Raw genomic sequence first — 27,574 nt, 5'->3', positions numbered from 1 at the left:
ATGTCAACAGTCAGAACGTGGAATGAAGCTTATGCTGTGTTGTGGGACCGGATGGGAGGGAAATTAGTCAGTGGTCTGGCAGATTGCCAGTTCTTGGTCACACACGCTTTCCTCATGTTGTCGCCTTGCGTTCCATTACTTATACAGACATGAAAGAATGCTTCGGTTGGAACGTTATTGGATATAAATGATAACAACATCCTGAAGATTGATTCTCTACTAAGTTTGACCAGTTTATTCGACCTGGAATATAACTTTTTGAAGTTTTCGTCCGACGTTTGCCTTCATCTGCGCGAGCGTTTGGACACGTGTACTACACATGCTAGCAAAATTAGCTAATTGGACATAAGTAATGGACATTATCGAACAAAACAACGATTTATTGTGGAACTAAGATTCCTGGCACTGCATTCTGATGAAGATAATCAAAGGTAAGGGAATATTTCTGATGTAATTTCGTATTTCTGTTGACTCCAACATGGCGGAGAAATGTTGTTAAATCTGAGCGCCGTCTCAGGTTATTGCATGGTGTACTTTTTACGTAAAGTTTTTATTAAATCTGACACAGCGGTTGCATTAAGAACAAGTGTATCTTTTAATTATATGTAAAACATGTATCTTTCATCAAAGTTTATGATGAGTATTTCTGTTATTTGACGTGGCTCTCTGTAATTACTCCGGATATTTTGGAGGCATTTCTGAACATGGCGCCAATGTAAACCGAGATTTGTGGATATAAATATGCACATTATCGAACAAAACATAAATGTATTGTGTAACATGATGTCATCTGATGAAGATGTTGAAAGGTTAGTGATTCATTTTATCTCTATTTCTGGTTTTTGTTACTACTATCTTTTGCTGGGAAAATGGCTGTGTTTTTCTGTGGCTATGTACTGAGCTAACATAATTGTTTGGTGTGCTTTCCCCTTAAATCCTTTTTGAAATCAGACATGTTGGCTGGATTCACAACATGTGTAGCTTTAATTTGGTGTATTTCATGTGTGATTTCATGATAGATTTTTATAGTAATATATTTGAATTTGGCACGCTACATATTTTTCTGGATTTTGGCCAAGTGGGACGCTAACGTCCCACCTATCCTGGAGAAGTTAACAAAAGACTCCACTATGCAAGTAACAATTTCACTGTACTGTTTACACTTACTGTATCCTGTGCATGTGCGTTTAGGGATCCTGAGTGGCGCAGCGGTCTAAGGCACTTCATCACAGTACTCTAGGTGTCACTACAGACCTGGGTTCGATCCCGGGCTGTATCACAACCGGCCGTGATCGGCAGTCCCATGGGGCGGCGCATAATTGGCCCAGCGTTGTCCGGGTTAGGGGAGGGTTTGGCCAGGATAGGCTGTCATTGTAAATAAGAATTTGTTCATAACTAACTTGCCTGTTTGAATAAATAAAAACGTGACAAACAGATTTTATTTTATATAGTATATGTTTACCAGAGACTGTAATGTGAAGAACAGCATTTTGTTGTTACATCCTGAATTTAATATTGATAAAATATTTTTTCCCTCACTCCTCTACACACAATACCCCATAATGACAATGAAGACATGTTTTAGCACATTTTTTGAAAAATGAAATACAGAAAAATAATTTGTACTGTACAAAAATATAAACGTAACATGCAACAATTTCAAAGATTTTACTGAGTTACAGTTCATATAAGGAATCAGTTAGTTAATTTAAATGATTAAATTGAAGCCCTAATCTATGGATTTCACAAGACTGGGAAACCAGATATTCATCTGTTGGTAAGATACCTTAAAAAAAAGTAGGAGCGTGGACCACCACTTGCCTCATGCAGCGTGACACATCTCCTTCGCATAGAGTTGATCAGGCTGTTGATTGTGGCCTGTGGAATGTTGTCTCACTCCTCTTCAATGACTGTGTGAAGTTGCTGGATATTGGTGGGAACTGGAACACTGGTGGAATATTCAATTCAAGTGAGAGACTTTGTCATGTCTTCAAACAATCATCTTTATTTAATATCGATACATTTTTGCAATAATGAAACCGATCAACTCCACAGTCTTCACTGTTGGGATGAGCAGCCTAACTGAAAAGGAACAAACAGATATTATATAGGACCTAAAAATGCTTAGTCAGACTGGTTCCAACCTTCCCATAAGCCACCTTGGTCCATCTCCTGGTTATCTGCACGGGATGTTTGACTAACAACCCTGCTTAGTTTCCCAGATGCCAGGAAGATGAGACGATGAGGCATTGTTCTAAACTCTCCCAGGCTATCTCGGGTCACACACACCACAGGTTTTTATCACCAAGTCATTGTCAGCTCAAGCTATCTCTAGCAAAACCTATTTTTCTTGACCATACGCCCAGAATAACTGCAGGAAGCTAGAGTGGAAACCACCTCTTTATAGAAACGCAGTTTTAAACAGAGCAGGATAGTCCTACTATTTAAGTATTGATTGCTAACTATTAATATCAAACAAATCAGGTAAAATTTATTTTTTCTATCACAATCCCCCATTTTGAGAATTCTCTTAATTTTTAAGAGAAAAATTACAAGGTTTTAAAGACATTTCCTCTGTTTAGTGCCTAATGAACATGACCCAGGACAAGCATCATGATTCCACTATGTATAAGGCAACGCCTATTAACTCTGTGCCATTAGCACAAACCTGCTATAGTTCCTAAGTATTATCATCAAAAATTGCAATTTGGCAATGGATATAAATCAAATAGATTAGGATCAGTTTGACTCAGGATCAGAGTTCACCCCTCCATTCACCAAGGCATGCTGGGAATAGTCTCAACATAGTACACAACTTCTTTACCCATGTCATCATTAGCATAACAATCGATCCATAATACATTCATTGCTCCACTCACATAGTTATCATACAAAACTTACTCAAATGAGTAATTAAAAAAAAAAAAAACATTCAGTTTCCAAATCATAAATAAAACACCAATTTAATTATCCAACCCAAATTTAGAATGACATTCACATTGGTTCTATCACTCAAAATGTAAAACCCTCAACTTAACACACATCAACACTGGCAGAATGTACATTTATATTAACATACAATACATTCACCTTATAATTAACCCAATAAACTTTCTCATCAGGGTTATAATTACAGATCAGTAGCAGTGTATAGACCTCAATCAACCTGATATTATAAATCAATTACGGGCACAGTTGGCCAACCCCCTCCCTTTCCCAGCACTCAATCTTCTGGCATTTCTTCATTTTTCTTCTTCAGATAGCTTCAAAGTGGATGGCACATGACGATGCCACAATTTCAATGTCTCACCTGAACCCCACCAAAATGATTGTCTTGTCAACCAGTATACCAGCAATGTGAGAAGTTTTGGAACGGATCTCTCTTCATGCTCACTCCACATGGACTTCTTTTGCACTCCTGATAGAAAAGGCAGTTGATAGCTTCAACTGGATGCTGTACACCGGTTGCTGGATTGGACTCAGATCTCTCGATAGAAGTGGTGTAGGACAAGGCCGTATTGAATGCCATTTCTTCAGCTGGTTAGAGGGGGTTTTGAGGTCCACACCCTGTTTGTCAAATGATCCCTTCCATGCATCTACAGTGGTTCCTCCTTTAAAAGTTGCAAGCTTACACCGCAGGACTTAGAGGTAATTTGTGGTTTAGTACGGTACCCTGCGTCACCACTTCATTGCTCCAGACCAGCGCAAGGGGGAGTTAGAACACTGATTATCCTTTTGGGTCCTACTGTGTCTCTAACTGACAATGAATGGGTGACATTAACCTAAATAGAAACTGATAATTGTGCACAACTTCAGTATTACTTACTAAAATATTATTTTATTTTGTTAGCATTATTTTGGTTTTACTGTAGTACTGTAGGCCACTCCCGACCAGTCACGTTGTACATGGCACAACGGTCTAAGACGCTGCATAGCAGACTGTGTTGCTGCAGATGCTGGTTCAATACCTGTGCCGGCCTCAACTGGGAGACCCATGAGATGACTAGGTTTTTGTTTTTTCTCCCTCTTAAAAACAGAAATAAATAATTCTAAATAACAAACTGGCTTTATTTACAAATTAGTAACAATGTCTCACCTCCTATTCAACAATGCCCTTTTTTATTATCGATTTAGAATTATATAAAAGCCCGTTGGATATTCTCACAAATATATTATTAACCCTGTTATTAGCAGGACAATATATTTTGGTCATGGCTCCCGAGTGGCGCACAATGGGATTGCCATGCAATTCTCCAGCTGTACCCACTGAAAACGTGCGACGTTCAAGGCACGAGGGCAGGGGGCACGGGATGGGCCGCAGAGCCGCGCACAGAAGACCGACCTAGCCCATGGGGAAGGGAGGAGGAGGACCTCCACACTGGCAACACTTTAATTAAAGGGCATTACACTAATAATGGCGCTGACTTGGGAAACGTTCCGTGTTAGGGCCAGTCTGCACGTTCAAACTAAAACCATGTAACTAATAATGGCATCTTTATGCTTTCGTTAATAAAATAATCATAAAAATACTTTCAAAATGTGGATGTTTATTTAGTTATGGATCCATAACAAATTACTATGGGAATATATATCACTGAATTACAGAAATATCTTCTATGTAATTATTGGCAGAGTCACATATTTTTCAATATACTGTAGGCCTACCGTAGACAACATGAGTCTCAATAGTGTTGTGTAATGTGCTGTTAAGTGGTGTAGGTCTTATTTATTTAAAGAGCATATTGAAGGTAGAAGCAATAGGATTTAAAGCGATAGCCTACAACTATTTTAGCACTGTTTCGCGCTGCTCTGAGACAAGCATGGAAACTGGTCTTGATAAATCAATAGATTTTTATTTTCACTGAATCTCCGTTTGGTTATTGGTTAGACTAGAATTAGAAAATTAGGGTATAGAAATGTTATGCTCTTAGTGTAACCTTTATTTAACTAGGCAAGTCAGTTAAGAACAAATTCTTATTTACAAGGACAGCCTACTCCTTCCTCGCCATCGGGGATTTGAACCCTGGTGTCCCGCTTGCCTGCAGGACATGGGGATTCTTTAGCTAAATAGCCCAGTACTGTACTCTCGACCGTCACGTTGTACAGAGCCATATTTTCAGTTCCATCCTAACGGAAACCCAGAGGGTATTTCTTGGAATCGAAACACTAACACTAACACACTATTTAATTAAGAAATTAACAGTCAAAAGTTTGGACACCTACTCATTCCAGGGTTTTTCTATATTTTTACTATTTTCTACATTGTAGAATAATAGTGAAGACATCACAACTATGAAATAACTCATATGGAATCAGTTAAGAACAAATTCTTATTTACAAGGATAGCCTACTCCTTCCTCCCCTTCGGGGAATTGAACCCCGGTCTCCCGCGTGCCCGCATTCTCTAGTACAGCCATTTTTGAAGGCTATCAAATGCTTCTCAAAGATGTCCTCTGGTGGTAAACCTAGCACTAACTAGCATTACTGGTACCAGTGGTTCACACTTAAATAACGTGCCATAGAATTCTGCCGCACCATGCAAGCTGCGCCGCAGTACGCTGCAACTTTTAAAGGAGAAACCACTGTAGGCAGGTTACCAAGAGTGACGAAATGCTCCTCGCCCCAGCAAATGGCTCTAAACTGTTACTATGGTGTCATTGTTCTTTCGATTTATAGTAACTGCACCACTCTGCCACCTTTTGCAGAGGCTGTGGGTTTAACCAGCTGTCTCTTTGAATAGGTGTCTCCATCAGTATGCGCCCTGCCAGCAAAAATATCCCACAGATTAGTGTTGCCAGCCAATTCTACCCCGTTTTCAAGCCTGATTACACATGTCCCAATCAATGCAGTCAGGTGGGGAGTCCTCTTTACATATTGGGTCCATCTACTTGCAGGGTTAAAAGCCTGCCCATTTGATTGGGTTGTCATCACTATAAGGAGCATTGTTAGAAGAGCCCAGCATTAGAAACTTGAAAGAGCAAGGTAATGGCAAATTCGGCAGCATCCACATTTTTGGTGAATGCCTCAGACCTAGGCTATTCATTAATTTAAACCTATTCATACTATTTGATTAATGTCTTAATCGTTTGCACGCTTACATTTTTGTATGATGACTGTTGGAATATTTCAAGATGCTTAAAATTAAACCTCCTTTTCCTTTTTCCTCTCCATCCATCATACGAGGGTGGATGTTCTATTTGGCTTCTCAGAAACGTGATACTTTCTAGTTTGAGGTTCTGCCATTTCAAGAAATTAGTCAACGTACCAATGCCTGTATGCAGGCTTTTATAGCCTTGAATGATTTTATGAAGCAGGCTGATTTAGGCTATTCAATGTCATATTCATTTAAATAATACTGCTATACTGTCCTTGTACCATATAATATATTTTTATTAATTGTTTTTTGTTTGTGATCTCTCTTACACTGATTTTAACAGCCATTGAGATTTTACTGAAGGTTGCTTTAATTCAGTTTTGCAAGGTCTGTCTTGACTCTTGTCCAATGTTCCCTCTAAGCTGCCACTCATCTCCCCCAGGACTGCTGCTCAGAAATATAAGTCCACAGAGAGAAGCACGAGATTGAACTTCACTCAACTTTATACAGCAGTGATCACCAACCTGGACTGGTTGATCTCCAAAGCAATTCCTAGTCGGCAAACATTTCTGTAAAAAACCCAACGATTGGCCTCCCGGGTGGCGCAGTGGTCTAAGACACTGCATCGCAGTGCTAGCTGTGCCACCAGAGACTCTGGGTTCGAGCCCAGGCTCTGTCGCAGCCGGAAGCGACCGGGAGGTCCATGGGGCGACGCACAATTGGTCTAGCGTCGTCCGGGTTAGGGAGGGTTTGGCCGGTAGGGATATCCTTGTCTCATCGTGCACTAGCGACTCCTGTGGCGGGCCGGGCGCAGTGCGCGCTGACCAAGTCGCTAGGTGTACCGTGTTTCCTCCGACACATTGGTGCGGCTGGCCTCCGGGTTGGATTCGCGCTGTGTTAAGAAGCAGTGCGGTTGGGTTGTGTTTCGGAGGACGCATGGCTCTCGACCTTCGTCTCTCCCGAGCTCGTACGGGAGTTGTAGCGATGAGACAAGACAATAACTACTAACAATTGGATACCATGAAATTGAATAATACATAATTTTTTTTAAATTAAAAACCCAACGATAAAGCCTTGTTCCTATTTTTTGGTGTTCTTCTCGGGCTGTTCGCGCACGATTCAGCTGACCAGCACGTCGGGTAGGCGGACTGTTTCCATTTTGAGACATTTCATGTCTCTGAAGGTACAAACTCCCTCTTCCCGGTGGGCCCAGAGCAAATCAAGTGCACCATACGCCTACCGCTGGCCAAACGGATGGCTCAGATGAACGCGTCTGCAGTAACGTAGCAGGCATAAAAGAAAGCGACAGCAACGTTGATACTGAGATTTGAAAAAGTTATCTTTAAACCATTACTAGAGAGAGACTCAACGAGTTCGTTTAAGATCTAACTCAGCACTGTCAACTTTTATAAGCCATAAAATGTACGTTCTTCCTATTTCCACTCAGCGCTACAACAAGCACTGCAGAAGTAATGAATTAGTAGGAAAGTGTATCTATAGGCTTGTTGTTATTATTAGTAGAGGAAGAGAGGAATATTTCACTTTCTCTGTTCATAGGAGTAACTCGAGTTTTGCATCTGGAAGATGTCCCTTTTTGGTCAGTGTCAGTGGAGGAAAGGGAGAGCGAGGGATGTTGAGAGGCAGACCCTCAGTCTGCTACTCTCTCTGTCAGCTGATACTGACCATCAGATGCAGGCACCATCAGCCCAGTAAAATAAAAAGCATTTTAATAATAACATAATCACTCAGCTGTGCTTCACAAGTAATGTAACAAGTCTATTACCGGTGTGATCATATCGCCTGTCTCAAATTTTTAAATATATATATTTTTTAAAGGCCTGACAACAGTACATTAGCAGGGTAATTGAAGCAAAGCCCATATGTGGTCTTAATGTATTGGGCCTATAGCTTACTGCAAAAATTGGTTAATGTTGCATAGGCTTAATGTTTAAAGAGTCATACCCCCCCCCAACAAAAAATACATGAAAAATAAATAAAATATATAAAATATAACACTTAACCTGCACTTTACCCCCCCTTCTAGCTCTGACTCTACTGATAGCTACATTATTTAGGAAACATTTACTTTCTATGCCTGTTAAGATGAATGCACTAACTGCAAGTCACTCTGGATAAGAGCGACCAGCTAAATGACTAAAATGTGTTTTTGTTTTTAAATACAAATAATAATCTGAGCGGTAGATCTTAGCTTGCATTTTGACTCAGTAATCTTGACTCAGAAAATGTTGGAGACCACTGTTCTAGTGTTTTCCCTGTTAGGACTATCAACGTCTCCCTTTACTGTGGAAATTGTGATCAAATCCAACAATATTAGCCACTTTCAATGCAACATACCGAAACAAAACGAACTATGCAAGAGATCTTTTTGTAGGCAGAGCGCATCAGCGTAGGATTCTATTGCATTGACACGCACTAATCAGCCCGGACTCTACACAGACCAGTGCAGCATAAGCAATCAGAGCTGCAGTAGGCCTTTATGCAAATAGACCACTTCCATATATGGATCTGTGCCATTTACTTTGAACTGGACTGTGTTTACTGCATGAGCGGTCGTGAGTAGATGCCTTGTTTTGAGATCAAAGCGAAAGCTGTATGTAGCCACACGTGCACATTTTGTTTATATCCTTTGCTAGTTAGAGTTATTAGCCGAATTCATAGATCATTTGTAGTCAGCGATAAGGGAGTGATTGTTAAGAGCACAAAACGTGTACATTTCTAGACATCTTTGACGTTACATCTTTTTTTTGTCTTCCTGACATTTAGTCCTAGTAAAAATTCCCTGTCTTAGGTCAGTTAGAATGACCACTTTATTTTAAGAATGTGAAATGTCAGAATAATAGTAGAGAGTATGATTTATTTCAGCTTTTATTTCTTTCATCACATTCCCAGTGGGTCAGAAGTTTACATAAACTAATTTCGTGAAACTTTGGTCAAACTTTTCAGGTAGCCTTCCACAAGCTTCCCACAATAAGTTGGGTGAGTTTTGGCCCATTCCTCCTGACAGAGCTGGTGTAACGGAGTCAGGTTTGTAGGCCTCCTTTCTCGCACACTCCTTTTCAGTTCTGCCCACAAATTTTCTATGGGATTGAGGTCAGGGCTTTGTGATGGCCACTCCAATACCTTGACTTTGTTGTACTTAAGCCATTTTGCCAGAACTTTGGAAGTATGCTTAGGGTCATTGTCCATTTGGAATACCCATTTGCGACCAAGCTTCAACTTCCTGACTGATGTCTTGAGATGTTTCGCATTTTGTGAAGTGCACCAGTCCCTCCTGCAGCAAAGCACCCCCACATCATCAAATCAAATGTATTTATATAGCCCTTCTTACATCAGCTGATATCTCAGTGCTGTACAGAAACCCAGCCTAAAACTTCAAACAGCAAGCAATGCAGGTGTAGAAGCTCGGTGGCTAGGAAAAACTCCATAGAAAGTCCAAAACCTATAGGAACCAGGCTATGAGGGGTGGCCAGTCCTCTTCTGGCTGTGCCGGGTGGAGATTATAACAGAACATGGCCAAGATGTTCAAATGTTCATAAATGACCAGCATGGTCAAATAATAATCACAGTAGTTGTCGAGGGTGCAACAGGTCAGCACCTCAGGAGTAAATGTCAGTTGGCTTTTCATAGCCGATCATTGAGAGTGTCTCTACTGCTCCTGCTGTCTCTAGAGAGTTGAAAACAGCAGGTATGGGACAGGTAGCACGTCCAGTGAACAGGTCAGGGTTCCATAGCCGCAGGCAGAACAGTTAAAACTGGAGCAGCAGCACGGCCAGGTGGACTGGGGACAGCAAGCAGTCATCATGCAGGTAGTCCTGAGGCATGGTCCTAGGGCTCAGGTCCTCCGAGAGAGAGAATTAGAGAGAGCATACTTAATTTCACACAGGACACCGGATAAGACAGGAGAAATACTCCAGATATAACAGACTGACCCTAGCCCCCCGACACATAAACTACTGCAGCATAAATACTGGCGGATGAGACAGGAGTGGTCAGGAGAAACTGTGGCTCCATCCAATAATACCCCCGGACAGGGCCAAACAGGAAGGATATAACCCCACCCACTTTGCCAAAGCACAGCCCCCACACCACTAGAGGGATATCTTCAACCAACTTACCATCCTGAGACAATGCCGAGTGTAGCCCACAAAGATCTCCGCCACGGCACAACCCAAGGGGGGGTGCCAACCCATACAGGAAGACCACGTCAGTGACTCAACCCACTCAAGTGACGCACCCCTCCTAGGGACGGCATGGAAGAGCGCCAGTGACTCAGCCCCTGTATTAGGGTTAGAGGCAGAGAATCCCAGTGGAGAGAGAGGAACCGGCCAGGCAAAGAAAGCAAGGGCGGTTCGTTGCTCCAGTGCCTTTCCGTTCACCTTCACACTCCTGGGCCAGACTACACTCAATCATAGGACCTACTGAAGAGATGAGTCTTCAATAAAGACTTAACCTCACTAGGGTATGTGGGACGGTAGCGTCCCACCTCGTCAACAGCCAGTGAAACTGCAGGGCGCCAAATTCAAAACAGAAATCCAATAATTAAAATTCCTTTAACATACATGTATTTTACACCATTTTAAAGATACACTTGTTGTAAATCTAGCCACAGTGTCCGATTTCAAAAAGGCTTTATGACGAAAGCAAACCAAACAATTATGTTAGGTCAGAGCCAAGTCACAGAAACACAGCCATTTTTCCAGCCAAAGAGAGGATTCACTAAAAGCAGAAATATAGATAAAATGAATCACTAACCTTTGATCTTCATCAGATGACACTCATAGGACTTCATGTTACACAATACATGTATGTTTTGTTCGGTAAAGTTCATATTTATATCCAAAAATCTCAGTTTACATTGCCGCGTTATGTGCAGTAATGTTTTGATTCCAAAACATCCGGTGTTCTTGCAGATAGCCACAGAAATCCCAGAAATACTCAAGTGTTTTTCACAGAATTAAAGATAGACTTCTCCTTAACTTAACCGCTGTGTCAGATTTCTTTTTAAATGTACGGAAAAAGCATAATCTGAGTACGGCACTGAGCCCAATCCAATCCAAATCCAGCCAAAGAAATTTCCGCCATGTTGGAGTCAACAGAAGTTAGAAATAACATGATAAATATTCACTTACCTTTGATCTTCATCAGAATGCACTCCCAGGAATCCCAGTTCGACAATAAATGACTGATTTGTTCCATAAAGTCCATAATTTATGTCCAAATAGCCACTAGTTGTTAGACTGTTCAGCCCAGTAATCCATCTTCGTGAGCACTAGGTCCAGACAAAAACTCAAAGTTCCTTTACAGGTCGTAGAAACATATCAAACGAAGTATGGAATCAATCTTTAGGATGTTTTTAACATAAATCATCAATAATGTTCCAACCAGAGAATTCCATCGTCTGTAGCAAAGCACTGGAACGAGAGGTAACTCTGTCGGGAGCGCGCGTCACGAGCCTGAGACACTCTGTCAGACCACAGACTCAAACAGGTCTCACGAGCCCCTCCTTTATAGCAGAAGCCTGAAACAAGTTTCTAAAGACGGTTGACATTTAGTGGAAGCCTTAGGAAGTGCAACTTAACCCCATAGACCCTGTATTCGGTAGGCCAAGCTTTGAAAAACTACAAACCTCAGATTTCCCACTTCCTGGTTGGATTTTTCTCAGGTTTTCACCTGCCATATGAGTTCTGTTATACTCACAGACATCATTCAAACAGTTTTAGAAACTTCCAAGTGTTTTTTTATCCAATACTACTAATAATATGCATATATTAGCATCTGGGACAGAGTAGCAGGCAGTTTACTCTGGGCATGCATTTCATGCAAAAGTGAAAATGCTGCCCCCTATCCCAAACAGGTTAACTGCCTTGTTCAGGGGCAGAACGACAGATTTTTACCTTGTCAGTACGGGGATTAGATTTTGCAACCTTTCGGTGACTAGTCCAACGCTCTAACCACTAGGCTACCTGCCACCCAGGCACATGGCCAGGAATCAGATTTGTATCAGACTTCAAACCACCTATGTAGGTGATTTGAATGTGGCTTGAAATATCAGATTACATGTGGTTTTTGGCTGTTCAGAATGCAGGAAAAATAACCAATTGGATTTTGATTCACTTCAAACTGCCAACGTGAACACTGCTTAAGAACCCTGTCTTGGTGAATTACTTTCAAGTTTCAAGTGCTTTGAGATTCTTTGCTTGTTGCTTCATGATTATTGGACAATTTAACAATTTGTTGCATGCTCCGTGATTTGTAGTTGCACAAACATGAAAGGCTCTGAGTTTGAACATTTCTGGGGGTGTGCTTCCTTGAATCCTTTTGTCCTGTAAATGATCATTGAAAGTCTAGGAATATACACTTTTATTTACCATCAAGGACATCAAAATTGAGTTGAAATTGCCTCCCTATTACAAATTGATTGATGCTCTTGGTCCATTTGTCTCCTTTGCCTTGGATTTTGCTCCATTGAAGATTCACCAAAGATCCAACACATCCATCTCAGAGTAGCATATCTGTCCAACTTGAGTAAGCCAGAGAATTGTTTGGCAATGGGCAGGCCTTTAATTTGCCTAAAGATAGTAGGGATGTTTTGATTCCAACATCCAATAAGCCTATTCTGATACTATACAGGATTTGTACTGTTTGTTTTAAATGCTGCCATATTTATTCTGATGAGTGGCAACAAGGAGGTTGTTAGGTTTAGGCTGATCTAAGCAAAAAAATTTGGTTGAGTGTGTTTGTTGGCTAAGAGTTGCATGTTTGAGTTAAGGAGGTTCCCTGGTTTCAGGCTTGGGCCAATTAGCATTCCCATCTCCTGGTGGCCTGTGAGAAGCCTCCTGCTTGTGGTCGGGTAGAACTTGATTGTGAGCCGCATGTCACTGTTACCACTGCTTTGTACCATGTATTCAGCGTTCGAATGATGCTGCGCCCCATCCCAGCACCCACAGAGCCCCTTCTTTTTAGCTGGGAAATTCAATTGTGTTGGAATGCTCTGTGCCTCTTTTCTCTGGTACTTGAATGGGCCCTTTAGTATTTCACACCAAGGTGTCCTTCAGGGTGTGAGGTCAGGCTACCAAAACAGTTTCTAGTGGTGGATTAGGACCAATTAACATCTTTGTACACAAAGGGCTCTGGCAGCTGAACAGGCCGGAGGGTGACCCACACTGCCGTTGCATGCCAAGCCAGGGGGCTGCTGCACTTGAGCTCAAGTAGCAAAAGAGGGGTGGGGAAAGTTTTTCAAACCTAATGAGAAATGTTGCTACTTCACATCATATGAATGTGTAGCGCATTGATTAATCATGATCTTGTGTAATGAGTGGGTACTATATTTCTTTTAGCTGTGTGCAACTGTCTCAGAGGATATCGCTGAGTTGTTTTTTTTCATTATTAGGGAAGTTCTGGTGGGCCTAGTCTAAACCATCATTTCAACAATGTGTCAGTGCAATGCACCACAACATTTTATTTGCTTTCTTGGAAGTACTTATTGTGTTCTAAAAGGGTACCATCCACCAGAGGCAACTATGGTCATTTTTTTCACACAATAAATATGAAGATGGTCTCTGCAAATAGGGCTATCTTGAAATTGGGCTTATGTTCCCATTTTCTGTTTTCAAATATTTTCCATTAGAGCTTTGTGGACTTGTGGAAAGATCTTAAGAGGTTGATGTACAATTGTACAGCCACAATTTTCTTGCATCATAATTATTATAACCCTTCAGTAAGTAGCCATATGTATCTCCTTTGAGCCATATATGGATAATTTGTAGGGTAAGTGTAGCTATTAAGTCCATAACAGGTCTAACACGACCAACCAACGTACATTCTGCAATTTGTCTGAGGAGAAAGGGGCAAACAAAAAAAACTGTACAACACATACATTAACCCGCTTTTTTAAAGGGGGTATTTGGATGCAAGATTTGTCAGAGGCGAAAGTATAATCATGTCAATCATGAGGCTAATCTTTTATTTAATTGACTGTTGAGCTTGTGGGCCAATAGGAGATAAGGGTGTGCTGATGACTAGGAGTATGTCACACATTTTTGATGGCCTGCACTACTCGTTATTTGGGATATTGACGGTGCTTCTGCATATTTCTGCAGTTACGTTTTTGTATTTTTAGTTTTGGGAACAAATTCAAGTGGGAACTCAAGAGCTTTAGGCTATGAAGTAGAAGTCCATCTGAGATGAGGTTGAATTTTTCCAGATTTTAGATGCAAGGTTATTTGCAAGGTTTGAATGCAACGTTTTCAGTCTGAGAAAAACTAGTCAATTGGCACCTAACCTTAAGTAAATAAAAATGATAAAGATTTGCCTATATTTTTATCGACCGGGTAGTTATAACCAAAACTCAAATGCTAGGCTGTATTATGGTTAATAATTCAATATGTCAAGATATCATCTAGGCTAGCCTACATCATGATTATCACCACTGCATTCTTATATTTAATTCATATAGGCCTACTTGCAGATTGTTTTGTTGTGCCAAGTTATGAAATAGAGCTAACCAGTATTCATAGCTCATTAGGAGATCATTTCAAATAAAACAGTTTTGAGACGGGGATCGTGGTCTCGCACTGAGACTTAATCCTAGACTACTCATTAGCCTACGTTCAAGGCCTGTGCTGTAGGGTAGAGGGAGGCCAAACGGAATTAATCAATGGCTTTACTTTCTTTTTCACTGGTAGGCGCTATGTTTCTATCAGGATGAGATGCTGCATAATTGTATTGTAGATTTTGGAATCTTTAAGTCTCTTTACGCCTCTACAAATGTCTTTACTCCCAGTGCCAGGAGTTGATAGAGTAGTCCGAGCAGAGGCAGTTTATTTGGAGAAGGAAGGGAAACTAGTGCCCCTCTGTTGGGGTGGTCCTTTTATCACACTTGAGCACTCCCTTTGTCTCTCACACTCTGTCTCACTCTCTCTCACTCTTCCCCATCTCTCTCTTACAGCCTGTCTGGGTAATAGGGGTTGAAATGCAGGTGTGTGTGTGTGTGGGAAATGGCTATAGCGCTATAGTGCATTGACAGGTTATTTGTTGGCCACTGCCTAATTAGTGGCAAAGTGGATGCACCCCGCCAGGCTTTAGTGCTCTGTGTTAGAACCAGTCTGCTCTAATTTCCTTGCAGCTTTGATATTGGCCAAGAGATTGACGGTTCACACAAAAAAAGAAACACAAGGGCATGATGGAAGACCTGGTGAAAACAATGCCCCCGTACTCCCCTTCACTTCGCCTCCTCGGGCTATAGCTGTGCGAGGAGAAGCAGACGGAGGCCCCCGGTTTTTGCAGACACTACCAAATTGGCTCTAATGTCAGCAGAGCTAATGTTTTCCCAAAGAAAGTAAGAGGACAAAGTTTTGGACCACACCTATGCTCTTCTGTTTCTCCATACTTGGGCCTTTAAAGGGGGGCCTGAACTTCCTGATTTTGGCCTAGTTTTTCGTCTTGGTCATTAAGCAATGCAGCGGCCATGACTGAAGCCAAACAAGAGTTGGTGGTTTCAAATCAAATCAAAGCACCTTACAGATGAAATGCTTACTTACTTGCCCTTACCAACAATGCAGTAAAAAAATAATAATATATGAATAAGAAATAAAAGTAACATTAAAGAGCAGCAGTAAAAGAACAATAGCGAGGCTATATACAGGGGGTACCGGTACAGAGTCAATGAGCAGGGGCACCGGTTAGTCGAGGTAATTGAGGTAATATGTACATGTAGGTAAAGTTATTAAAGTGACTATGCATAGATAATAACAGACAGTAGCAGCAGTGTAAAAGGGGGAGGGGGGGGGCAATGCAAATAGTATGGGTAGCCATTTGATTAGATGTTCAGGAGTCTTATGCCTTGGGGTTAGAAGCTGTTTAGAAGCCTTTTTGGACCTAGACTTGGCGCTCCGGTGCCGCTTGCCATGCGGTAGCAGAGAGAACAGTCAATGGTGGTTGGAGGCTTTGACAATTTTTAGGGACACCGCCTGGTATAGAGGTCCTGGATGGCAGGAAGATTGGCCCCGGTGATGTACTGGGCCGTACGCACTACCCTCTGTAGTGCTTTGTGGTCGACGACCAAACAGTTGCCATACCAAGTGGTGATGCAACCAGTCAGGATGCTCTCAATGGTGCAACTGTAGAACCTTTCGAGGATCTGAGGCCCCATGCTAAATCTTTTCAGTCTCCTGAGGGGGAATAGGTTTTGTCGTGCCCTCTTCACAACTTTCTTGGTGCGCTTGGGCCAAGTTAGTTTGTTGATGTGGACACCAAGGAACGTGAAGCTCTCAACCTGCTCCACTACAGCCCCGTTGATGAGAATTGGGTCATGCTCGGTCCTCCTTTTCCTGTAGTCCACGATCATCTCCTTTGTCTTGATCACGTTGAGGGAGAGGTTGTTGTCCTGGCACCACACAGCCAGGTCTCTGACCACCTCCCTATAGGCTGTCTCATTGTTGTCAGTGATCAGGCCTACCACCGTTGTGTCATTTTAATGTGTGTGTCTCTTGTGTGTGTGTTCGCACGTAGCAAAAGTTTGTACATTCACCTTGCCAAAACAGTACACAGTTAGTCACTCACTCTTCTCGATAACTTGAAACAGTCTAACCAGGCCTTGTCTTGAAGTCTCCTAGGCTAGCTAGTGCTAGCCAATTTACAGTTAGTTATGGACCGTCAATAAATTACACAATGTAAATGGGACAATCTTTTCATGTTTAGTTGTCTCAGAAATTATTTCAATAGTTGTATATTCATTTCTATAAACAATAGTTGGTTTGAGATTAAGTCATTGAAATTTGGCGCTATTTACATTTTACAATATTGTCCCATGTAATTAACCGACGGTCCCTAACTAGCCCCTTAGGGAAATCAAATGTCAAAGCAAATTGACCATGGGAATTACAATTGGGTCGCACCCAATTTATGATTACTTACTTACAGCTGCCAGCTGTGGGCAGGATCGAAATAAACCCAACCTAAGGAAAACTGTTAGAGGACATGAGTGTTTCAGCATGATATAGATAATGTTTAATGGGGTAGGGGAGGGTTTTTTGGGGGAGGGTGTGGTGGAAATTAGTAGGGATTTATTAGGTTTATATTTTATTATTGTGGTAGTACAGAATTGGGCAGATCATGATTGATCGTACATTCCAGCACAGTAAGTTGCGGCATGCACTTAAACGGTTGTTTGCGGACCGCCATGATATCATAGAAGAAGTAGAAAACTGTTATGGTACCCTTCATTCCGTGACACAGTTTTTTTCTGGCATCTTGCAAACTTCTGTTTTGGACAAGATTAACTTTATGACAAATTATCCTATTTACACTTTGTAGTCAATTTTGACACTAGATTAAGTGTTTATGACTCATTGATGCCACATAGGCTGTTTTCAAAATGAGAAGTTGCTTTTTAGGGGCAGTCGCTCTTTAATCATAGCCTCCTGGCCCGCCTCCATCTATTCCTCCACCTGCATATTTTCCCTTGACCGTGACGGCTTCGGCTCCTTAATACCCAGCGTGGTGAATTTGGTTAGTTAAAAGTCCTATTTCAGATGAAATTATTCAGCAAACATTATTATTGGGTGTTCTGTAAAAAAATGCATGATCGTCTAGTTTGCCCTGCATTGGTTGGCAAAGAGATGGTTTTGATGGGGAGAGCCGGTGTTTGTGTTTTGGAAGCAGGAAATAAACAAAAGAGAACCAAAGCGGCCCACCCGTGCTGTAGTAGAAAGTCGGTTATCTACCATACCATGTGTGTTTGGGAGGGCTCTGATCACTGGCGTGGTGTTGGGCTCCTAGCCCGTCCTTAAGGGAGGGATGTGGCCCTTCAGGTGGTAAGTGTTCTAATATGCGTATTTACAAAGGGGTTAGGATCACGGAACCAATTGAACACGAGGGCTGAATTCTCCTTGATACATCTAAAACTGATGTTATGGAGTTGGATAAAATACATTTTAAAGATTGAGTATTAGGCTAATCATTAATTGTTTTATTGCACAGACAAAAGAGATGGTGGGAGCCATAAAACCTAACATACTAGCCAAATCCGAGACACTGGGGTGAATCTTTGAGTACAGGGAATGAATTATGGATTGTGTTTAGGCAGGCCTAACTTATAATCATACAAAATTCCCAGTAATTAAGTAACATTCACCACTACGTGTCTGGCGTATTGTTTAATAAATTGTAAACTTTGGCCTATGTAAATTCCATTTTAGCCCATATGTTCAAACTGCATCATGTTTTCCTTGATATTTTCCTGGTCTTGACATTTGGCCATGAAATGCATGAAAAGGATTTAAACCCCTTTACGAAAGTATAGTTTTAATTGTTTTTTAAATGTTTTTCATGTTTTTTCCCCTATTCTGATGGTCATTGTTTTGATCAACTACTTGTAAAAAAAAAAAAAAGAGGATTTTAAATATATGATCTTTTTTTAATGTATTTATTTATTATTATTTATTTTTACTGTTATTCTCTATTTCAGCATATTCTACTGTGTCTGGAGTGAATGGCCCCCTGGTGATTCTGGATAATGTGAAGGTGACTAAAGATTTAAAATGACTTTTCTATTAGGGCTCAGACACACCAATAGCATTTCCTGAATGAGTACTTAGCACCTCGATCAGCAGACCCACGCTAGATCCACATTCGGTGCGATGTGTGCAAGCCTTTAATCTCTTGTGGAGAGACGCACATAACATGAATGGTATTGTAGCTTCTGTCAACAGACTGGGATGCGACGACTAAGGAGGAACTTTTTTCCGGTATGCAGATTTTTTGTCGCTGATCATTTAGAACAAATCACAATTTCTCAATGCTCGCATAATTTCAATTTTGAAAGGGAATGGAACATTTGGCCATAGACTTGCGTGAAACTTGCAGAGTTTTCTTTAAGGAGGGTGGAGACTTTGCAAATCACGTTTGTATCTTTCCCTTGTGATGCAATTATGCAAGATTTTTGTTCTGTGGTTCTGGCTTGCTTAGTGAAATTGATAGTCTTATTTTCTGCAGGGTAAGCCTAATTGCTGGTCATGTATGTTTTCTGTTTTGAAAGACCCGAAATAAACATGTTTGTTAAATGGAGTTTTCCAACCTTTTTTTATGTGGCAGTTTCCCAGGTATGCAGAGATTGTGCACCTGACTTTACCTGATGGCACCAGGAGGAGTGGCCAGGTGCTGGAGGTGATAGGCACCAAGGCTGTCGTACAGGTGAGTCCCTCACAACACACACACACACACATACCGCAAACAACTGAAAGATACCGTTTAATGTCATTTTCAGGTGTTTGAGGGGACATCTGGTATTGATGCCAAGAAGACGGCCTGTGAGTTCACCGGTGACATCCTGCGCACACCTGTGTCTGAGGACATGCTGGGTAAGATGAGCCTTTCACGACGAGCGGAGTGGCATCCGGTGGGCGCTAGGCAGGAGGAAGCATGAAATCCACCACTGATTAAGACTAATGTTTTCATCACTCTGTATAACTGTTTCCGCCCACCCTCCTTCTCACACAGAAGAAAATACCCTGCAGGCTTTACTCTCTTGGTGTGCTAAATACAATTGTTCTGTTCCATTTTTACCTCGCCTCTGTTAATGCCTCAATTTGAGTCCTGCATTGAGTCTTCTCCGTGAGCAAATTAGGGGAACAAAACATTGAAGAGAATCTTTGAGGCTTGTATGACTTTTTGTAAATCTCCCAGTCATACCACCTCAGTGGGACTCAAGGTTAGGTGTATTTGAATAGTTGAGTGAACCATCTGTTGCTAGTATCATTTAATAATGGACCTAAATTAATTGGAAATATAAAATGCAGCATCTCTACTATTGTCTGAAACCTGAAGTAATTGCTCATATTCTTTAACGAATCAGAGGTAGAGATAATTATGTAGATAGCAAATTAAACTAAAAGAGAATGTCTTTCATTTCAGGACGTGTTTTCAATGGCTCAGGCAAGCCCATTGACCGTGGCCCCACTGTGCTGGCTGAAGACTACTTGGACATCATGGGTAGGACGGAGCTATGATTCAGTTCATTCAGGAAGCAAAAGATATTCTTAGATAACATTGTCTGTTTTGAAATGCAATTGACCCTGATGTGCAAAAATAGAAACATGGTACCTGGGCTATATTCTTAGTATACTGAGCTTACACCGATCAACCCCATCTTTACTCTGCTAGTGGACTTAGATGTGAAGCTATACATTAGCTTGTATAGTGTGAGTTCAGTCTTTAGTTGTATCTCACTTCTACAAGGCCAAACACTGTCTTTTATATTGACTGTTGATCCCATCCCTGAATCCCTTTCACGTGTAGCATACCATTGTGTAGGCATGGCATCCCAATGAATAGATGACTTGAAGAGGGTCATGAGTCTTCCATCTTAAGGGCAATAAGGTCTTTGATCCTGACCTCTGGTCCGACCATTTGTTCCATCTCGGGACCATGTATGGATGTATAACCTTTTGGGGATTTCATGCATCTCCTACAAGTGTACTTACTTCATTTTCTTTTCTAAACCATAGTTTATGTGTATGTATGTGTGAAACTGCACATACAGTGTAAATGGCTGAATTGAAACTATTACAAGGCCAACTCTACCATTTATATCCCTAATATGACTACTACCTGGGCAATACCTGGGTTGAAAGTGGCTAACCCTCTGGTATGTGTTTCTGAACCTCTGCTGTGACCGCTGCCCTGTCCCAGGCCAGCCCATCAACCCTCAGTGCCGTATCTACCCTGAAGAGATGATCCAGACCGGTATCTCTGCCATCGATGGGATGAACAGCATCGCCCGAGGTCAGAAGATTCCCATCTTCTCTGCAGCCGGCCTGCCCCACAACGAGGTACGATGGAGACGCTTGCTCTGCGAAGGCTAGGACACCCAAACGCATAAGCTATATGTGCCTTAGGCTGCATTTTGCCATATTATAGCCTCAGTCAATAGCATTGGAGATGGGTTTTCTAACATTACCAGTGGACTAATCTGATCTGAAACCTGAGGCAGTCCATTCTGTTAGACACCTCAGCCATTCGTAATATCGCAGCCAGGTTGATTCTAAGTTAGTGTTGTCTGTTTTGGTATGTTGTAATCTATTCTTCTGTGCTTAATTTATTTGTCAAACACCCCTTTGTGAATGTGTGTGTGTGTGTGTGACCAGCAAATTGAAAGTATTTGTGCTAATAGATGGAAAATATTTAATTGTTTTGTCCCTGTGGTGCAGGAGCTGGCAGAAACAGCAAAGTGGGTCTGGAGGACATCTCAGAAATCCACTGACATTTTACTGATTGTGGAGGGTGTTTTCTTATTTCACAGAGAGCTTCGCCCTGTCTATCGTCACACACAGCATTCCAGAAATTCACACACATCTACTAATTTTACTCACTCCATATGCCTTGTAGTGTTTGTTCAATCACGCACCTGTCATATTTGATAGTCTGTATCAGACACACTGTTAACTAGATGCTTATTTTATATTTCATTTTAGGCTCATATATTAACAGCCTATTTAGTTACAATGGTGTGAACACATTGCATTAAACCTACTAAAGAGAAACCTGAAGGTAGCTTATAACATTATTCTACGGCACTGCTATTAGTTGCCAACCTGCCTCTAAACATGAGTCAGATCCATGTCTCTGTGTGTCAGTGTGTTAGCTATGGGCACATGGCAGCCGTCTGGACTTCACTTCCTGTCTCACCGCCTAAAAAATAGGATGGACCAACCAAACCACTGGTGTCATAAAGTATTTAATTTGGATTTGGAGAACAGAGTTGAACATATTTGCTTATCGCAGACAGTCATTTAAAATTGGATTCATTGGAGAAGTTTACTTTTTGTGGAAAGTGCCACAGTTAACTTACTTGGCGTGAACTCAAGTGAAGAGGACATTCGTCAACTCTTGGAGGACAGTCGAAGTTGGTAAAAGTGCTTATTTATTGTTGAAAGTAAAACCAACATGTTTCTGTCAGGGTTTTACCTTTGAATGAACTTGGAATGGGGTGAAAAATAATCTCTTGTCATTGCCAGCTTGACTGTTGTTCATCTGACTCAATCTTGGGAGTTATGGCACATCACAGGTGCAAGGTGCTGGGCACTGTTAAGGAAGTCAGAATCATTCTCAATTCCAACATGTTCTTATTACAAGCCTCATTTTGTGTTAGTTTTATCAGTCTCCATGAGCACTTGAAATCTCAGGGAAAAGATAAGAAATATCAATGCTAAAGGACTAACCAAACTATTGCACAAAACAAAGCAAAGTTACGAGTTTCAATAGTTCATATTGTCATATCAGACCGTGTCCATAGTTTCCCATGACTGAAGAGAGGCTATTTTCTGATGCCTTGGGGAGAGAGCGTGATGGCTCCCGAGGCCTCCTGGTTGAACTGGTAAACGAATTAAACTAATAAGACAATGGTGGCGAGAGGAGATTAGGCGATCGTGTGAATAGCACTGATTTAATGTAGGATTGGTAGCCCAGCCATGAGGTCGTTAACGCTTGAGGTGGCTGTCCTCTCACCAGGCGTCACTGTTTGTAAACAGCCTCATTATGACCTTATGACCGTCAGGGCACACTGCCAAACTAAAGCATGCACGATCAAATTCCACCGGAGGGGGAGCCTCAAACAAATGCATAGAATCCCACTGAAGCAACGGAATAACAGTGATTTTGGGCAGTGTAAATAAATAAAGAAGATAATCTGGTCGCTTGATTAGCAACTTTGTTTTGGATGTGAATAAAATAATCAAAAGGGGGTGGTTGACTGGAGCGCCCACTGTAGAATCCTACTGTACTAAAAACAGTGAACAGGGTACGCCTTGTCTGACTAATGATGCTGGTCGACTTCTCGTGTCACTGGAATGGTATAAAACGCTTCTCGTTTCATTAAACAGATGTCATGGGGTCATTTGTGCCGCGGATCTCAATGGGCCAGGTGTCTCAGCTCAGGGTGCACTGAGAGGTCAACCCTGATTTAACAGACAGCAACCATTTTAAGTGATAAGCGTGAAATTCCTCCCCTCTACATTCCTAATCACTGAGTTTTTATCCAACTATGCACCTCCGACACAAGCATAGTTGGTCACACACGCATGCCGACACACACAGAAGACTCCAGTAACTAGCTGGCTGGACGGGGCGCTCGCTGATGTCCAAACATTTGAATAGACTGGCTGTTTTATCAACGTATATGTTTCAAGACCTCGTCATTTTTAATCCTGTGTTTTGGTTCTCAGATTGCTGCCCAGATTTGTCGTCAGGCTGGCCTGGTGAAGAAATCCAAGGATGTGATGGACTACAGCGACGATAACTTTGCCATCGTCTTTGCCGCCATGGGGGTGAGCTGAGCGGCACCAGATAGACAAACATAAAAAATCTTCTGTTTTTCCTCTAGTGTGTGGCTAATTCTTCCTCTTAACCCAACGTGACACTGCCCCGGCTCCTTTTCTCACTCTCATTCACCAGGTGACTTAGCGTTTAAGTCCCCTGTTACGTCTGCTCCTTTGAGCAGGTTCTGGCCACGTCGACAGGTTATTATTCAGCAGTCTTGAACACATTCAGCCGGCCAGTATCAAGTTCTCTCTAGTTCAGCTGCTCTGCTCATGACTATTTAACACCGGGTGGGGAATCTTCTGTGACCTGTGGCAGAGATGTTAGTGACCCCCACCTCTGCTCCTCTGGGCCCCTTTATCCTCTCCCTGCTGATGGCTAATTCACACACCATTGAGGGCCTTGTAACATAAGCACAAACTCTGTAACAGGGTAGCGGAAATGCAATGCATAGGGGCAGACTGGTATGAAAAGGGATTAGGACATTTTGAAGCATATGTAAAAGAGATTCCAATTTAGGGAAAGGACACTGTGTAAAGGACAGTGTATTAACACTTAACCCTGTTTTCACATATCAGAACATATTAAGTTACCTTGAGTTGAAAACTGTTGAACCAGTAAGCTGCAGAATAATTTGCACTACATTGCCCTCTGTATAGTATTTGGGAAGAATTTACCCTAATTTGTTGTGACATTTGAAAACAGGAGCTCCTTTTTCTGATATGCATGTTTTTTTTCTTCTTACCCATGGGTGACTAATATATTCCTGCTTTTGTTGAAGAATGTTCAAGGCCTTCTACTATAAACTTGGTGTGTCATCTCAAACCGAAACTATCTTTTCAGGTGAACATGGAAACTGCTCGCTTCTTCAAGTCCGACTTTGAGGAGAATGGATCCATGGACAATGTTTGCCTGTTCTTGAACCTAGCCAACGACCCCACGTGAGTTCATTTGCATAAGCTCTGTGCCAAATCAGTAATGCACTAGCTCCCTCCTATAATAAATAATCTATGGAGTCATGGATTCACGGCAATAAAGTGTCTGTATAATATTGCTACCTTTTTTTATTATGTTAATTAAAATTGAATTCCTTCCTTCTTCTTTCCTTTCTCAGTATTGAGCGCATTATCACCCCTCGCCTGGCTCTGACCTCAGCTGAGTACCTGGCCTACCAGTGTGAGAAGCATGTCCTGGTCATCCTGACTGACATGAGCTCATACGCCGAAGCTCTGAGAGAGGTGGGCAACCAAACTAACTCAATGAAGTCTGCTGTTTACTCCTGGGAAAAAAATAACTCATACTTTATTTTTGTGACGTGTCAGACTTGCACATTAATTCTGTCAAAGTTTGAGAGCCTTAACTTTTCTTTTGAATATGGGTAGAAAATTCAATATGCTGGGTAAAGTTTGGTCAGTACAGGCTACATGGTTGTGATATTGAAAACCTCCACAAATCAAATAACATTTTATTGGTCGTATACACATATTTAGCAGATGTTATTGCAAGTGTAACGAAACGCTTGTGTTCCTAGCTCCAACAGTGCAGTAATATCCAACAATACACGCATCTGAAAGTAAAAGAATGGAATAAAGAAATACAGAGATGTTAGGGTGAACAATGTCGGAGTCCGGTGTGTGTACAGTGCATTTGGAAAGTATTCAGAGCTCTTGACTTTTTCCACAATTTGTTACGTTAGTCTCATTTTAAGATGGATCAAATAATTTTTTTCCCTCATCAATTTACACACAATACCCCATAATGACAAAGCGAAAACAGGTTTTTAGAAATGTTTGCTAATTTAATAAAAATACAAACTGAAATACCTTATTTACAATCGTTACGAATCCAACCACCCAAGCCATAGACTGTTCTTTCTGCTTCTGCACGGCAGGTGGTTCCGGTGCATCAACTCTGGCACCAACAGGCTCTTGAACAGCTTCTATCCCCAAGCAATAAGACTGATAAATAGCTACACAGACTATCGGAGGTAACCTTGTATCCTCATTGACTTATTTATTTTTGTATCTATTCACACTCACAGGGCCCTACACACTCACACATTCACCCCATCATCATCTGCTCACTCACATAACATCTGTCGTGGAAATTCTCACACAGGGGACACTTGAAGTCAATCTTAAATGAATCATCCTTTATTTGTCAGCGCGCTGGAGAGTTTCCAACCAACTAAATGCACCATAGTACACATGTTAATCAGGAGCTCTGCCTGTGGGCAGTCCCAGCAGTTGTCTTATATACGGCTATGCACAGACAAGTTAGATTTGCATGATTTAGCATAATTAATTAATCATTACCGTTTTGTTTCATTCATGTGACCGACCAATACCTCACGAGACTTCTCTCTAAGCTGAGACCTTGAAACTGAGATCTTTCGTTCGTACTCAAAACAAGGTCTGGGCGTACTGCCAAATTGCAGCTACTGATAGTGAGGATTTGTACAGTCAGCCACTTGCATGAACACAGACATTGGTTTATAGAACAGCGCATGAATAGAACACAAATTAGTTATAAGAAAGGCACAAACATAAACATTTCCATTACACATCCACATACATTGCCTTTGGAAAGTATTCAGACCCCTTGACTTTTTCCACATTTTGTTACATTACAGCCTTCTTCTTAAATGGATTAAATGAATTTAAAAAACAGCGCAAACAACACAATACCCCATAATGACAAAGCGAAAACACAAATACCTTATTTACATAAGTATTCAGACCCTTTGCTATGAGACTCATAATTGTGTCCAGGTGCATCCTGTTTCCATTGATCATCCTTGAGATGTTTCTACAACTTGATTGATTGGACATGATTTGGAAAGGCACACACCTGTTTATATAAGGTCCCACAGTTGACAGTGAATGTCAGAGCAAAAACCAAGCCATGAAGTCGAAGGAATTCTCCGTAGAGCTCGGAGACAGGATTGTGTCGAGGCACAGATCTGGGAAGGGAACCCAAAACATTTCTGCAGCATTGAAGGTCCCCAAGAACCCAGTGGCCTCAATCATTCTTAAATGGAAGAAGTTTGGAACCACCAAGACTCTTCCTAGAGCTGGCCTCCCGGCCAAATTGAGCAATCGGGGAGGTGTGCAGGAGGTGACCAAGAACCCGATGGTCACTGACAGAGCTTTGGAGAACCTTCCAGATGGACAACCATCTCTGCAGCTTGACTGGGATGTGGATTTTAAACGTGTTTACATACTGTTTTACCCATTTCATATGTACAGTGCATTCGGAAAGAATGATGGAGGCCACTGTGTTCTTGGATCTTCAATGCTGCAGAACTGCTTTGGTACCCTTCCCCAGATCTGTGCCTCGACACAATCCTGTCTCCGAGCTCTACGGAGAATTACTTCGACCTCATGGCTTGGTTTTTGCTCTGACATGCACTGTCAACTGTGGGACCTTATATAAACAGGTGTGTGCCTTTCCAAATCATGTCCAATCAATTGAATTTACCACAGGTGGACTCCAATGAAGTTGTAGAAACATCTCAATGATGATCAATAGAAACCGGATGCACCTGAGATCAATTTTCGAGTTTCATATCATAGGGTCTGAATACTTATATAAATAAGGTATTTCTATTTTTGCCTTGTCATCATGGGGTATTGTGTGTCGATTGCTCAGGATTCTTATTTTTTTGAATCCATTTTAGAATAAGGCCGTAACATAACAATGTGGGAAAAGTCGAGGAGTCTGAATACTTCCCGAAGGCACTGTAAATGTATGTGGATGTTGTGTGAGTGAGCAGATGAAGTGAGTGTGTAGGGCCCTGTGTGTGCAATAAAAAGGTCAATGAGGATACAAGGTTAACTCCGATAATCCATGTAGCTATTTTGTTAGTTATTTAGCTGTCTTTATTGCTTGGGATAGAAGCTGTTCAAGAGCCTGTTGGTGCCAGAGTTGATGCACTGGAACCGCCCGCCGTGCCGAAGCAGAAAGAAGAGTCTATGGCTTGGGTGGTTGGATTCTTTAACAATTTTCCAGGCCTTCCTACCACACCGCCTGTAGATGTCCTGGATGGCAGGAAGCTCGGCCCCAGTGAGCTCGGCCCCAGTGATGTACTAGGCTGTCCGAACCCACTCTTTGTAGCGCCATGCGATCGAGGGCGGTGCTATTGCT

The 27,574-nt window shown here is 41.7% G+C and overlaps 1 protein-coding gene across 1 annotated transcript in view; it reads left to right on the top strand.

Annotated features, from left to right (window-relative positions):
* The window catches only part of LOC139570822 (V-type proton ATPase subunit B, brain isoform-like), a 48,737-nt gene that overhangs the window by 9,299 nt on the left and 11,864 nt on the right, over positions 1–27,574 (top strand). Inside the window, exons 2-9 of the mRNA XM_071393031.1 lie at positions 18,582–18,637; positions 19,208–19,306; positions 19,380–19,473; positions 20,027–20,104; positions 20,804–20,943; positions 23,335–23,436; positions 24,272–24,369; positions 24,543–24,666. Coding sequence (XP_071249132.1) covers positions 18,582–18,637; positions 19,208–19,306; positions 19,380–19,473; positions 20,027–20,104; positions 20,804–20,943; positions 23,335–23,436; positions 24,272–24,369; positions 24,543–24,666 — 791 coding nt within the window. The remainder of the gene's footprint in view (positions 1–18,581; positions 18,638–19,207; positions 19,307–19,379; positions 19,474–20,026; positions 20,105–20,803; positions 20,944–23,334; positions 23,437–24,271; positions 24,370–24,542; positions 24,667–27,574) is intronic.

The sequence above is a fragment of the Salvelinus alpinus genome, chromosome 3, assembly GCF_045679555.1.
Source record: "Salvelinus alpinus chromosome 3, SLU_Salpinus.1, whole genome shotgun sequence".
Taxonomy (NCBI): Eukaryota; Metazoa; Chordata; class Actinopteri; order Salmoniformes; family Salmonidae; genus Salvelinus; species Salvelinus alpinus.
Note: the sequence above shows the minus strand (reverse complement) of the source record. Positions and strands in the feature narration are given on the sequence as shown.